Genomic DNA, 14,322 nt, shown 5'->3' on the forward strand with positions numbered 1-14,322 from the left:
GACTTCTCTAGCAACATATTATTATTATTTATTTTTTAACAAATCATTGTAAAAACAACCTTTTAATGACCTAGATACTGAATCCAACGGTAAATAATACTTTGTGTGTGTGTGTGTGCGTGTGTGTGCGCTCCTCTGTGTGTGTGTGTGTGTGTGTGCAGTAAGACAGTCGTGTGCCGCCAGCGTGTGATGGAGCTGCTGCCAAAGGTGGAGGGCGTAGTCCAGAGGATGGCTGAGAGCGAGCAGGTCCTTATGGGACTCCAGGAGAAACGCCAGAGGGAACTGTGGGAGCTGCTCAAAGTGGCCTGCGTGAGTCCCTTCATTCAGATATTGTCATTAAGAAGCAGGTCTGGGTTAGGTGTTTAGATCAAAGGAGCCAGCGTGAGTCAGGTCATTAAGATTTAGTTTATAAGTAGCAGGTTGGGATTAGGCATTTTGCTCAAAGTAGCCTGTGTGAGTCAGTTAATTCAGATTTAGTTTATGAGAAACAAGTTGGAGTTAGGCCTTTTGATTTAAGATGCCTACAGGTTGGACTGTGGGTGATTGAACCCAGTACCTATAGGATGGGGGACAGAGAGTAGATGTAAGGAACATCCTAACATCTGCAACGACAATCATGTCATACTGATGCAATATTAGCCATTAGTCACCTGTCAATTACAAATAGTAGTACATCCATTTTGGGATTCCACTTACTTTTACTCCAACGCGACTAACAGGGAACGGAAATGCAACTTTTTAGGGAGGGGGGATTTCTCTTGCCCAAGGATGCCTACAGTCTGCGGGCATAGAGGAAGTTACCCACTGTCATCAAGTCTAGTCACACGCAATAGCTAGTCACCGGTGTAGGTCGTGGGGAATTAGATCATTTGTGTTATGTTCTGATATCAACTACGATGACGGAAGAGTGCTGATCATTGTTCAGCGGTCTCAGTCACGCAATTGTGTCAGCGGTGGGTCAACCAGCACCCATCACTGAACTGACTGAGTGTCCTGATCCGTTTGTGTCCTCCAGAGTAAAGTCCGCAGCCCAGTCAGCGGGAGTCCCGATGGTATGAGAACCCCCTCTTCAGTACCCCAACTCCTGACCCCAAGACAGAGCCTGCAGAATCAGTAAGACACACACACACACACACACACACTCATGTACACTCATTGTTTGTCTTACTGCTTGTGTTTGCTTCTCTTGTTCTGCGCTTGTGTTGCCTGTGGCTGCTGTTTGCTAGCTGCCTGCCTATTTGCTAGATTGTATGCTATTTGTCTCATGATAAATATGATTCTATGTCAGCTGTGGGTGTATGGGAAATGTTTGGATATGTGCTGCAGTCCTTTTACTTCCCAATCATTTGTAACCCCTACCCTAACCTAAGGAGGGTATGCCTTTTACCAGGCCGCCATTTTACCTAGGAGTGTGTTCTCAATGATTTCCCTGGTTCACGTACAGTAATATTGGCAACATGACTCGGTGGTGTGTGGTGGGAATGCCTCCAGGTCGTCTGACGGTCCTCCTCTCAGAGATGAGCCGCTGGTGGAGCAGAGCAGGATGTTCGAGAGCCGCCTGCAGTGTCTGCTGAAGGACACCATCCAGGAGTCAGAGAGCTCCATGGAGGTAGCTCCCACACACACGCAGACTCCAGGGGACCTGGGGATACACTGGTGGCACTGGCTACTTAGTATTCAGAATAAGTTACACCCTACAGTGATCAGATATGTTAGTATTACGTTAGTATTTTATTTGTATTTAATCAAACAATGTGTTCCTTATCATAATTTCTCTTTGTTTGACGTTGTGTTTCCCTTTTTCAATCATTTGGTTTTGCAGGTCTCATTTTCACCGCCTATGAATTTATGATATTAATATTATGTTTGTGGACTTAGTTTAAAACGAGATGCTTTCTTCCCAAGGGGTTATTCATGAACGTGTTACGTTAATGGAGTTGCTTGAACTTCGTACGTCTGACTATTTGCATTCTGTGTTTCGTCTAGATGCTGAGAGAGTGGACATGGATGAATGGCGGGCAAGATTTCTCCAGCGATCTCTCCTAAGTGTCTTGTAACTGTACTATTTTGTAATGTGGTACTCTGCTGCCCCTCTGTGGAGATGTGGGTGAAATACGTTCTGGTTTGATAAATAAGAGTCGATGATCATCCTTGGTCTGTTACTAGACGAGGTTCGGGCTGTGAGATTTGCAAGTGACCAAACGGATGCAGACGCTTACAGAATAAACTTTATTTGCCCGATATGTCAAAGTCAAAGTAATTGCCTTGGTGCATTTCACTTCACTAATGTATGTAGAATAAGGTACAAAAAGAATGCACATGTATCATGAATATTTGGAGACAGTGCAAACCATCTATACTATTAGATATATAGACATATATATATTTATATATATATATACAGATTTCACAAAACAGATGTGAATAACTTGGAAACAAGTGGGTAAATTTATGTTTCATCAAAATGTCTTTAAAAAAAATGTCATTATTTTCCCCTTTCTTTTTTCCAGTATGGAAATATTGTTGTAACTTTGCCATTGTTAAGATGTTCAATATTTGTACTGTTTTGTACTGTTTCTTAATTTACATTATCTTTAGACCAAAATGTATGTTAAGAAAATCTCAGGTGTCATTCCCTCATGTATATTTTGATTTAATTATTAAGGCCTAAATTATGCTGTTGCAATGCTGAACAACCCTTTCCATAGATGTATACCTTCAATCTCAAGTCAAACTACACAAATAACAAAGTAGAACCATTCTCTGCTCTGGTTTGGTTTATGCAGCTGCTTCAATGTTTAAATAACAATGACGTTAAGATAGTTTTACAGATCATGGTGTTGAGGGATTTCAGTGTAACCCCAAAATAAATTTGATACATTTCTATACTTGGCTTAGTTGTTGTAAACACTTCATTCCAAGTGACGTGTTGTCGTAAAAATATATATATTTTGTGGAGATACGAGCCAGAAAATATATTTTTTGTGAAAGAAAAAGGTTGAAATATTTAATAGAGCCGGTTAAAAGCCGGTTACCATACATACAAATGACCATTTATTCTGTTGGTATTTTACATTCTTTATTAAATGAATTCAGTAAATCAGGGTGAGGTCCTGACTGGGGATTTTCTTTCAAAGAACAGCGAAGACAGGATTACAGGGCAAGAAAACAGTTACAGGACTAAAAAGAATAGACCCAACAAGTATATGACAGAGAAGTTAACAATCCCTGGTAACTAACCCGAAACAGAGGTTTTCAGGCAACTGTAGGTACACATTATAAATGTTCACAAGGTTGAACATTAAATCCAAATATTGAACTGTTCTGTCAACCTAAAGGAATCAGTCTCTCTTTGTCAGTCCCGTTTACTCCAACTTGCATCGCATCTGTTTAAGTACTATTCTAAAGTGAACCTGCTGCTGTTCTGGAAGTGTAACCAAGCCCCCCTTTGGATCTAAAAGCACCAACTTCAAACTTCAGAGATACCTTACCTGCCGTTATTGCCTATGTAATACAAATCAAAACTCTCTTATCTTAAACATAATCTATTTCGGCAATGGGAGGTGATAGTCAATTATACAGGTGTTTCATATCGATTGTGTGTGATAGATGGGAGGGATGCACACAGAGCCGTAGAATGCTCATGTATCAAATACATGCAAGATTCACTTCAAATTCTGCACTTGCGTTCTTAAAACTTGGATTGATGTGGTATTAAGGCAAATAATTGTGTATATGTGTGTTTGTGTGTGTGGGAGGAGTCTTCGGTTTCGTTACATTTAGGGTCTTGGCTTATATTCTGAAAAAATGCATCTTTCTCTTGCTTTTTTCGTCAGCCTTCTTAAGACTCTTATGCTTCGAGTTCGAAACCCACGCCGACCTTGTGCCCTCCACTGTTGAAGTTCTTCCCATCAACCAGACCTGAGAGGGTGAGTTTCACTCCTGCAGAGAAGCAATGGAGGACCGAGGTAAGTCATACTCAAAGCATTTCTTGCATTCAGTGTCGTTTCGGAATTTTGGCCACAGCATGTTTAGAAAGGTAAGACACAGCAGGAGCCCTGGACTCACCTGGTCTGAGGGTTTGCGTGTAGCCTACTCCAACCATACAGGCGTTGTTCACTTTGGTCTGTGAGGAGGGGAATACAATCATCAGAACCTTGAATGTTTCACAATGTTTTAGGTGAGATTTAAACCTAAGGTAGGCAATTTATTTTAGAAGGATGTGTTGCCCTGTGGATCCATAAACTACGTATCCATATTGATGCATCATGGAGGCTGTGCTTACAGAAAGGAAGGTGTTCTTATCCAGCTGCTGTTTGGCTCCAATCTCAAAGCGTGTGTTGTTGCTGCCAGCGGTCCAGGACAGGTTGATTGCCATCTCAAGATTGCTGTTCACCTTCTGGTAAATGGACCCGCCGAACTCTGTCCCGTCGTTCCTGAAAAGCCCCCAAATCATCCAGCAAAATACAATATTATTAACATGTTGATACCCATTTCTGTGCCTGCCGGTTTCATTTCAATATTTTTGTTGTCCTTCAACCTCATCTTCATTTTCACATTCCTTCCCACTGAAACTCTCTCCCTTCCTCTCTCCTTCTCCCTCCTTTCCCTCGCCTCCTCTCAAACTCACACGTTGGTGTGGAGCTGGAAGTCTCCGGCCTTGTAGCCCAGGGCAAAGTTGTTCTTGGCCAGCTTGGACTTTGACGTGTCGAAGGCGATCTGGTAGCCCGCCAGCCAGCCCTCGTAGCCGAGCACGGCGGCTCCATGGACGGTGGGGCCAGCCATGTCGAAGTCCAGGTCGCAGCCCACGTTGACCAGCTCCCGCTTGTAGCTGGACTTCAGCTTGGCACTCTTCTTGCTGAAGGACGGGTAAGGAAGGGGCATATGTGAAGGCAGAAGATCTCCCTTTTTTGTTTGTATAATTATCTTTATTATATAGTGTTCTTATTTTAAGAACGCTATATTTTATACTTACCCGGTGTTGGGCACAAATGATGTGTCCAAGCCCAGCTTCAGGCCCAGTGCCAGCTACAAACCCAGACACAAACAAACGGTTTAACAATATATCGATTAGATAAAAATTATCACTCTTTAGCAATATCTTTCTGTTGATAGTAATTCATGGAAAATGCCATGTTTTCAACATGGCTAGGCCTGCCTAATCGGATGCGGAATGGAAGCAATAATAGCTTTGTTAAGGTACAGAAGCTAACACGCAAAAGATAATGCAATGTGTTTCAGAGGAACCCCGCAAAAAGCAGACCAAAAGGTAGGTGCTTCTGGCCTCACCTGGTCCTCCATGGTGATCTCCGTGGTCAGGGTGTTGTCAGTGTTCCACTTCTGGTTGAAGCTGAGGCCCAAGTCCTTCACTTTGTACTTGGTCTCCAGGTGACCCCCGGACTTCCCTGTGTCCGTGTTGTTGGAGCCGGACGTGGCAAACTCCTGACAGAGGGAAGGTCATTCAGGACATGGAGGATTATAACATGGATAATAACAATAGTGATGAGGATAATCCTACGATGCGAGGAGAACACAAGAAGCCACATGGGGGGGTGACATTGCTATCTTGACACAAGGAAAGCACAGCTGTGGAAATCAGAAGCGTGGAGCAAAGGAAAACAAAGGAACGAGAGGGAAGAAACATCTCCGCATCTCCTCTGCTGTTCCATCCTTCTCACTGACTGGTTCTTATTCTTTTCATTGAAAAAAATAAAAAACACAGCTGAAGCCTAATGGGGGGCTTCTTCTCATTCAATAGGAAGATGGCAGAGGTAGATGGGAGGGGATGGGAGGGTGTGTGACTGAGGCAGTGCTCAAAGGATCAGAGCAGGTGGGTCTGTAACAGGAGATCAGCGCGTGATAGCTATAGGAACTATTGCTGTAACGGAAAAGGCCACAGACACACACACACACACACACATATAGACACACAACCCCTATCACAAGTTCACCCTGCAGTGAGGATATGAACACTGACAACCACGCACACACTCTTACCATCTGAAAGAAACCATCCATAGAGGTAGCAGAAAAAGGGAGAAAGACCAAAGTTAGGAAAGTAAGATACATACTTAGGTTTAATTTACTAACTATTCCTGCAGGACCAATGGGAAAGTCATTTGAAAAATAATCACTTTACAGGGAAGGATAGCAGTTTTAGGGTGTGGCACTAAGCACGAAAGGAAGCCTGTTGTTTCTACAAACAGAGCTATTTCTCCAACCTAGGACTGTCAGAACGAATGTGGATCAGACAACCTTGGCATGCTAGCAAGCAGTGAGTCACTTGAATCACACTCCTGTTCAGAGGAAGAGAAAAACAAGACTTACAACTCCGCTTTGAGACTTGGTCTTCAGGTCTAGTTTAACAACGCCAAAGCCTGAAAGAAGAAATGTAATTGTCTTTTTAAAAAGTAGGGCTAGGATGAAGAAGCAGCTGAATATTGGACCTAGATACTGTAAGTCCACTATAGATTTCCTTATTGCATGTACGTACCAATCACAAAACTTGGAAAACTTTCTTGGAAAACTTTCCATGTCAATAATGAAAACTAGGAGCCTTTGCATGATTCAAATAAATTAATTATTGACTTTTTTACCATAGCCCTTGCTGAAGATATCTTTGGCAGATTTCCCAAGGTCTGAGTATGAAGGAGGAACAGCCATTGTGCCTGTGGAGACAAGGAAAAGTCCTATTTATAGAGCAACTAATAAAAATACCCGTAAACATGTTTCCCTTCATACACACACACACATGACAAAGCATTACAGTTCTGTACACTCAAGTCTAGAAAGCAGAAACCAAAAAGACAATAAACGAATAGTAAATAATAAATTAATCATAGCGGCATCTAAGCTATCGGCTTGCACACAAAGCGCTGTTTCCAGAGTGTCCATTAATGTTCCAGGTCAACACAAAAATCAATCAATAAATTAATCCAAAAATCCATAGATGTGTTATGCCGGTGCTGGAGGGCCATCACTCTGATCTGAACAGGTATCAACAACATTTCACCCCTTTCCCCAACATAATCCAATAAAGCAAGGCATTTCCTCGCCTAAGTCCATTAGCAATGGAACCAAAGTGGTCCACTTAATCAAATAGATTCTCTAAGGAAAACGCTGTTATACAGTGGGCCAAAAGTTAATACTGTATGCTAGCATCACTACATAATAATAAAATGAAGAGACAGCTGTGCAGGCCTTACTGCAATAGCAACACAAGCAGAAGCAGGTTTGGTTAAGTCAGCAAATTTCTGCATAGCACTGCACACTAAGCTTTATACGGTCATCAGGGTCCTCATCCGTGTGTAGGTCCGTGTGTGGGTAGGTCCGTGTGCGTGTATGTTCTGGAAGGTCACTTTGCAGGCATACAGTCTTTATCCCTTTATCCTTCATGCCCCACAATCACTGATAGTCCTCAACAACCTCTGCCAACCTTTACTCTACAGTGGTGGGTTTTCTTTCCCACAGAGCCGCAGGCGGTTATCCCAGAGCTCTCTTCTGTCCAAATCCTCATCCATTATGAATGGGAGTTACTATGGCCGAGTCAATGAAGAGAAGGCATGACCCGAGGACCCTGATGACTGGTCCCAGGGCTCTCCCCCCCCGCCCTGCCACTCACCAGGAGCAGACGGGCGGTGGCAGCATGTTCCGCAGGGGCTTTTGCTCACCACCTCCTTCTTGCATGTTCCCTTCATTTGCTCAGGCAGACTTTTCTCGGCCATGACTCTCTCTTTACAGGAGGGACAATGGAAGGCATGGAAAAAGCATTCGTGAGCCATTATCACAACGTGTTACATGTACATCTGTACGTTGAGGAGGACGCAGAACCGTGTCCTCCTAAAGAGGTCCTTTGCTCTCGGCGCGACTGACCTCTTATCTACGTAGCTGGGCTCTTGTGGACTCTTGCAACACACACAATATAACAATGGCCCATCGGATGGTTCATGCACTTTTTGTGCACATACCTTGCACTGTATATGGCCCTTGTGTTGCCTTTGTTTGTACAGTATCAGTAGCATCAGTATCGCTTATAAAATATTGTATAATATATACCAACTTTGATTTGTAGTTTAAATCATTATACTGTGTCGCTTATTCTCCCTCCAACCTTATGGACCGTGAAGTGCAACATGTTCACACAATATTATCTGCCTTTACACTTTTGTTTTTTCAAAGGTCTATAGCTTGACTCCTACTGTCCTGAGTCTTACACCGACTGGATGGAACCCCCCCCCCCCCCCCCCCCCCTCTTAAATCATGTTCTGTAATGTGGTCCCGGTGTGACCTCTGTGCTTCAACAGAGGTCCCCCCAGGAGAGACAGCTAGCTAGATCTGAGTAGACATTGTGCTGACCTTGTCCTCCCTGTAATGTCTTTCATAGTTATCTCAATCTTTATTTCTTAATAACCTTTCTCTACTATAACATTGCTCAACACTTTCACCCGTCTGGTTCCTAATCACTTCCAGTCTTACTGTAGTCCACCAGCTCCCTTTAGCTATTTTTAGTCCAGGTGAACATGATATGTTCTCCCTTGTGACCAATGGTGGTCAAAATGGTGGCTCTTTTCCCCCATTTGGATAATTCAATTGTGTACTGAAAATACCTGAGAACTTTAACAGATACAATAGAAGACAAACTCAGAAATGGTTTCAAATGCCATCCAATTCAAAATGCCTGTCTTCTATCACCGGTTCTGCAACATCTGACAAATATCGTGCAGCAACAACAGAGTCATTAAAAACACCAAGTGGGTCATCCAGTTATTAGAAAATGTATTTAAATTGCAATAACTTATAACATACTATATAATCTTTGGCAAATGTGTATGACCGTATGTGTACACAAACACACCATTGCACTAGAGGGGGAAACTTGTAAGGTGGATATATAGGCGAAATGTTACAGGTCGAAGGTCAAAACTAGTCAGATTACAGCAAGAGAATGCATGGACTGAATGAACAGGGTAGAGCCTATTGAGGCATACCTCCTACCACCCAAAAATATGGAGGGTCACAAAAGTTTGTTTAATGACTATTTGTAATATTACATTTTTATTCTAGACTGAAAAAAAATCAAGAAATTATTTCTGAATTTTGTATAGCTTGATGTTTAATCGTATTCACATTTATTTATGTATTGTATATGTAATCGTCAATGCAGACCATGTTTGATTATCATTAAGACCCAATGACAACCTATATTATCTAAAATACAACGAGGATGGCATCAGGGTAGCCACAATAGTCTATATAGGAGGTCGAACTATGGACTTCGAGCTGCAAAATAAACGTTCAGATAACAACCTAAACCAATGGAATGGGCCCTATTGATGCGCATATGGGAATGCTTTTCAGCCTATTCAAATGTAGATTGTATAATTCTTCTCGTTTTAGTATTTTCTCTTAAATTCATAATTAACAGTGATATTTTGAAAGATGCTAACGTTGCCTCCACCCCAAGTATGTAGGCAGCCACCTTTTCCAAATAAATCTATCTGGTGATTGCGCAGTCCTCTTGACTGTAAATTATATCATAGAATAATCCAGACAATACCCTATCTAGAACTTGCTAACCACCATACCTATTTGCAATAGTTGAAATAGTATTTGTATTCCTTTAACTAACACAACTCTAACACTAAAGTGTAAAATACTCGACGAGCCTGACTTTGCAATGTAGCCCATGACACTCACATGCAGCTTACTTTTTCTTCGCACACTTAACGTTATCTGCATGACAAGAATGATATTACTTAAGTAGACAGTAAACAAATTACTACCCTCTTACAGTAGATGGACATTATATTAGAAAACATACTGTACCTTTTTTTGAGGCGAATCGCTCTTTAACAATATGAAGTATCCCGCTACAGGGCACAGCGAAGGAGAAATTGACTCAGACTGGGCATGCGCAACCAATGGCTCCTAGGGGCGGGGTCGTAAAGCGGTAGCTTGTCATACAACCTTTCAAAGAATAACAGTGGATTGAAAGTTAGCCATGCATAAATCTTTTGAGGAATGAATTGAAAGAATTATTAAAATAATCCAATCAAAAAGTTATTCAAAAAAGTAAGCTGAAAGCATTTCAACATTTAAACGACCTATTTGATACATGATAGGCCTAAACACAGCCCACATTTATTTTCTTACCCTTTTGGTATATTAATATAATAATTGTATGATGAATCCTGAAAATATAAATGATTATTGATGTTATTATTTTTTATATTTTATTAGAGGCAATTATCTAATAGTAGTACACTCTAATTTCAATACCCATTACCCACCACCAGAGGATTATCCGATAGCATAGCGCTACAGTGTAGCGCTACTATTGTAGCAGGATTACTATATTAGAATATAACTCCTAGAGCAATTCAAATGTTGAATTGTTGAGTAATGTAGTAATTATATTACTACATTAAATATGTATATTGTTGCCTTGAACATCCCTATTTGAGTTAAGCCTGTTTCAGAGAATATTGTGCGTTTATGTGATTAGCACCCTTGAGCTCATAGGTTTAGCTCCCAGTCACATTCTGTATGATCTACCTCTATGCGCAGCTCAGCCGTTTCCATGGTGACAAATCATGCAGGTGTTGTTGATACCACAGCGTCGTCAAACTCCACGGGTTGGATCGTCTAAAGCTAATAAAGGTAACACCCTTAACGTTATTCGTTTCACTAAACACACGTGTTCGCGACTATTTGAACGTTAAACGCTGAAGATAAGATACAAGATACGAGCATTCGTTGCAAGATAGAGGCCCAGGCGATTGCGTTATATAATAAGCTATAAACAAAATACACCAACCCATCAATGCCCTAAGCTATATTTAACCACTAACATTGCCAAGCTCTTAGTTTTATGACGTGCGAAGGACCGTCGAAGATATATGGGCCCATCCCACCAGACCCATCGCTTTTCCCCGACTACTACAAACGACCTGCTTCTGGTAAGATACCCTATAAGATAAGAACAAATGGCGACATAAACATCCAAACAAATATGTCACTGCATGAATATAAAATTAAATATTTGTTGCACTTTTCAGCCCGGGGGCGGTTAGAAGGACATTCTGATGGGACTTTAGCGCTGCTGTCAGGGCCGCTGGCCCCAGACCCAGGGCTCCACCCTGAGTGCTACAGTTGTCGTGACCCACCACGTCCTCCGCGAATTGGTCGCAATGCCACCCACATCCTGGAGCGTGGACAGAGGGGTGTAGTGGGAGCACTACTTAAATTGGAGGGTGTTTCCTTCAGCCCAAGCACTCCTAAACAAAGTATGACGATCGCATTTGTTTCTTTGATTATATCCGTAAAAAGATACGACATTAAGTAATAATGGAACAGGGACCAGTATCCATCCACCACTGCATGCTGCTTTCTGGTGTGGGCTCACAAAGCTTGTTCAAATAATTGTTTAAAATTCAATGCATCTTTAACACATCTATAATGGTTACATTTTTACAAAATTATTTTCACTCCTGTTTCTGCACAATTAAACGTATTAAAGTTTTATTTTCCACAGTAATTTTGACCTCTACTTGGTGCCCCTGCCCTCAGAACAGTTTATGCGTGATTATGGAAAAGAGAACATAAAGCGTCTGAGGGAGATCCAGAGGCGCTGCAAAGAACAGGAGGCTGTCCGAGTGAATTCACAGCCTGTCCCAGTGAAAGCACTCTGGAGCTCCGCCAAATACCAGAACATCCCATCCAGGGTGATGGCCGAGCTACAAGTATGGTCATCTGTATGGACTTTTGGATTTAGTTTAAAATGAACCATGCGTTTTTTCTTCTAATCAACTCAACTCTTTTGTATGCAGGAATCTGGCTCCCATCCGAAGCCACAGTGTCAGACATTTCTGAGGGGGCATTCTAGCTGTGCATCCGCTGGACCTGTCGGTATACATCGCCGCGCCTCAGTTTCTGCTCTGCGACATCCAGATCCCCGCAACAATGCAGGCGACGAGAACCAACCAGTAAAAAAAACAGAAAAAATTATCTTAAGGGCTCTTGGATCATTCACACAAAACAGACACGTAGATTAGCATCCTAACGTGCATAGCTTTGACTTTTAACCACGTATTTACAGTTAGAAATCCAGGGAAAGAGCGTGGACTTCATCAGACACAATGCAAGAGCTGCAGGGAAGGTGGTTCTCCGTCGATCCCAGTCTTTGACTAACCTCAAAGACAAGCCGGTCCCAAGTGCCGTGAAGGGCCAGGTGCCTCAGTAGTGAGTATGGTTCAGCTCCATTTAACATATTTGATAAAAAACCAAACCAGATACATTGGCTTCATTTTTGGCTTCTGCTTTGTTTTTGTTTACCTACTCAAACACGGATGCGATAAGTCTGGAGAAGAGGAAGGAACAGTGGCGTAAAGAGAAGGAAGAGAAGAAGAAGATTGCGCCGGACTCGACCATCCCTCCTGGGCACACGTTAATGACTGACGGGGAGAGACGGGATACACTGCAATCGCTCAAAGAGAGTATGTTTGGATGTAGATCTACTCTGGAGTTACTCCAAGTGTTATTATTCTAACTTTAACTATAACTATGAAATTTATTTGCCACTATTTCCCTACATTGTTACAAGGACAAATAACCCTTTATCATTTAAACTAACCTGAACTAAACAATCAAACTAAGCACTGCTAGAGGGGTGTATATGTACAGGAGCCAGAAATATCATTAGACATCCGATTCTGCTTTTCTATCTGAAGGAAGGGGAACATTGAAAACAACAAGAATGAGGCTTATCAGGCCGCTCTGACCTATCTATCTATATTTCTCCTCAGGCCACAAGACCCTGGTGAAGGAGCTGCTGTCTCTCCCGGTCCGGGCAGATAGTCTGAGTATATGTTCCCGTCGCACTCAGCTTGATCGCAGGCTGTCTGAAATGGAAGAGGCGATAAAAATATTTTCAAGGGACAAAGTGTTCGTCAAAACTGATTCATAGAAATGGTTGCGTGAAACAGTATTAGTACTGCGTTGGATCACTGTAGTGGTTTAGTTATGTTGTATATAGTGTTCCATTGAAGTTGCATCATCTTACTTTTTTATTCTTAATTATTTTGAATTAAGATAATTAGTATACACTTTTTGAAAGTCTGGTTTATTTATATGTTTTTCATAACATGCTTAAGCATTTATTTAATTTAGCTATGGAAGTCCCCAGTCTCTACAGGTTGTTGTTTGGAAAACCTAGTGCTGCCAAAACCCTTTGGAGCATGCCATTGCCAGCAACATGAGATTGGAAGGAGATGCATTATAAAGAGTTGATATGCACCATCGATAGTAATTGTATGTTTGGTAAATCTAAATACATTTGGATTATAGAGCTTTCAATTAAAATTTTATCATTGGATTATGATTTCAAATATAAGTGCATTACACTGCAGATCTTACAGTTTTTCTCAATTGTTTAAACATGTTTTCTGATACTATAGTAGTAGCTATATAGTATAAAAACTGTTGCCATATTGTAATACCATACTGTGAATATATCATATAAATATTGCAATGACACAATTGTATCGGAATAGGATATAATGCATATTTGATCCAATGAACTCCAATGGGCTAAACTCACAATCCCAGCTTCCCAGAGTCATACTGATGCTGTAACATTGTTCTCACAATGCACCAATGTTACCTATTTTGGTAAATTACAGTACTGTAATTGCACTGATAAGTTAAATGAAAAACAAGTTTGAAATGTTTACTCTTTCGAGGATGTACTGATGAAATCTGTGCAAGTACAAGAGCAAAAAGGTAACAAAGCAAATTTTTTGCTGAACTGACTGGAAAAAAAAAAATATATATATAAATGAGGTGAAACAGATCTACATGTAAATCATGTATCTCACCTCCAATACTGATCAGGCCAAAGGACCATATCTACAACACAGTAGAGCTCACCGAGTCCTCTTTAATGCTCTGACACATGATTGAAGTGTTTTGCCAGTTGAGTTTGAACAAGTGAGAAGTGAGTTCGACTTATTGGTAATTAGTTGTTGCGTTTCGAAGGCCAGTGTGATCCAGGTGAACCGAGTGTGCTAAATGATGAGATCTGTGCTTAGAGTTTAGCAAAAATGTGAAAACGAGAGTTTAGCAGTCTGGAGTCTTGTAGTTGATACATGAGCGTCAAGTTTTCAGAATTGTGTGCATATAGTTCCTTTGGTATACAATCGAGAAGAACTGTAATCGGGTGAATTTGTTTAACTTTCCCTGAATAAATGAGAACCTTTGTAATAATTTTTGGTTTTGGACATAACTACACATGTTTATTTTTTATAGGAAGCTTCTTGTTATCAG

The 14,322-nt window shown here is 41.3% G+C and overlaps 3 protein-coding genes across 16 annotated transcripts in view; 2 read left to right on the plus strand and 1 right to left on the minus strand.

The window, feature by feature from the left end:
- ikbkb (inhibitor of nuclear factor kappa B kinase subunit beta) overlaps positions 1–2,893 on the plus strand; it is a 15,860-nt gene extending 12,967 nt beyond the window's left edge. For 5 of the 8 annotated variants that reach the window (XM_030359019.1, XM_030359017.1, XM_030359021.1 and 2 more), the window contains 4 exons: positions 162–309; positions 1,016–1,113; positions 1,492–1,609; positions 1,987–2,893. In XM_030359019.1, the coding sequence (XP_030214879.1) occupies positions 162–309; positions 1,016–1,113; positions 1,492–1,609; positions 1,987–2,046 (424 nt within the window). In that variant the 3' untranslated portion in view covers positions 2,047–2,893. Of the gene's footprint in view, positions 1–161; positions 310–1,015; positions 1,114–1,444; positions 1,610–1,986 lie in introns of those variants that run through there. The other 3 variants (XM_030359022.1, XM_030359023.1, XM_030359025.1) reach the window with 3 other exon arrangements.
- Positions 2,894–3,062: 169 nt separating this feature from the next.
- vdac3 (voltage-dependent anion channel 3) lies at positions 3,063–9,938 on the minus strand. 6 transcript variants are annotated; one of them, XM_030359035.1, is made up of 11 exons: positions 9,829–9,938; positions 7,622–7,736; positions 6,597–6,668; positions 6,328–6,377; positions 5,998–6,000; positions 5,290–5,442; positions 4,976–5,028; positions 4,631–4,858; positions 4,286–4,436; positions 4,069–4,126; positions 3,063–3,942 (listed from the first exon to the last, which is right to left on the minus strand). In XM_030359035.1, the coding sequence occupies exons 2-11, from the start codon at positions 7,722–7,724 to the stop codon at positions 3,851–3,853; spliced, it is 963 nt and encodes a 320-aa protein (XP_030214895.1). In that variant the 5' UTR covers positions 7,725–7,736; positions 9,829–9,938; the 3' UTR covers positions 3,063–3,850. The 6 variants fall into 6 exon arrangements, with proteins under 6 accessions (XP_030214895.1, XP_030214894.1, XP_030214897.1 ...); XM_030359034.1 differs by having other exon boundaries at positions 7,622–7,732; positions 9,826–9,931; XM_030359037.1 differs by lacking the exon at positions 5,998–6,000 and having other exon boundaries at positions 9,829–9,936.
- Positions 9,939–10,299: 361 nt separating this feature from the next.
- enkd1 (enkurin domain containing 1) lies at positions 10,300–14,262 on the plus strand. Of its 2 annotated transcripts, none has more exons than XM_030359031.1 (8): positions 10,300–10,659; positions 10,860–10,958; positions 11,058–11,285; positions 11,569–11,741; positions 11,829–11,984; positions 12,098–12,240; positions 12,358–12,494; positions 12,804–14,262. In XM_030359031.1, the coding sequence occupies exons 1-8, from the start codon at positions 10,593–10,595 to the stop codon at positions 12,962–12,964; spliced, it is 1,164 nt and encodes a 387-aa protein (XP_030214891.1). In that variant the 5' UTR covers positions 10,300–10,592; the 3' UTR covers positions 12,965–14,262. The 2 variants fall into 2 exon arrangements, with proteins under 2 accessions (XP_030214891.1, XP_030214892.1); XM_030359032.1 differs by having other exon boundaries at positions 10,430–10,659; positions 10,867–10,958.
- The last annotated feature ends 60 nt before the right edge of the window (positions 14,263–14,322 follow it).

This window comes from Gadus morhua, chromosome 6, assembly GCF_902167405.1.
Source record: "Gadus morhua chromosome 6, gadMor3.0, whole genome shotgun sequence".
Classification (NCBI taxonomy): Eukaryota; Metazoa; Chordata; class Actinopteri; order Gadiformes; family Gadidae; genus Gadus; species Gadus morhua.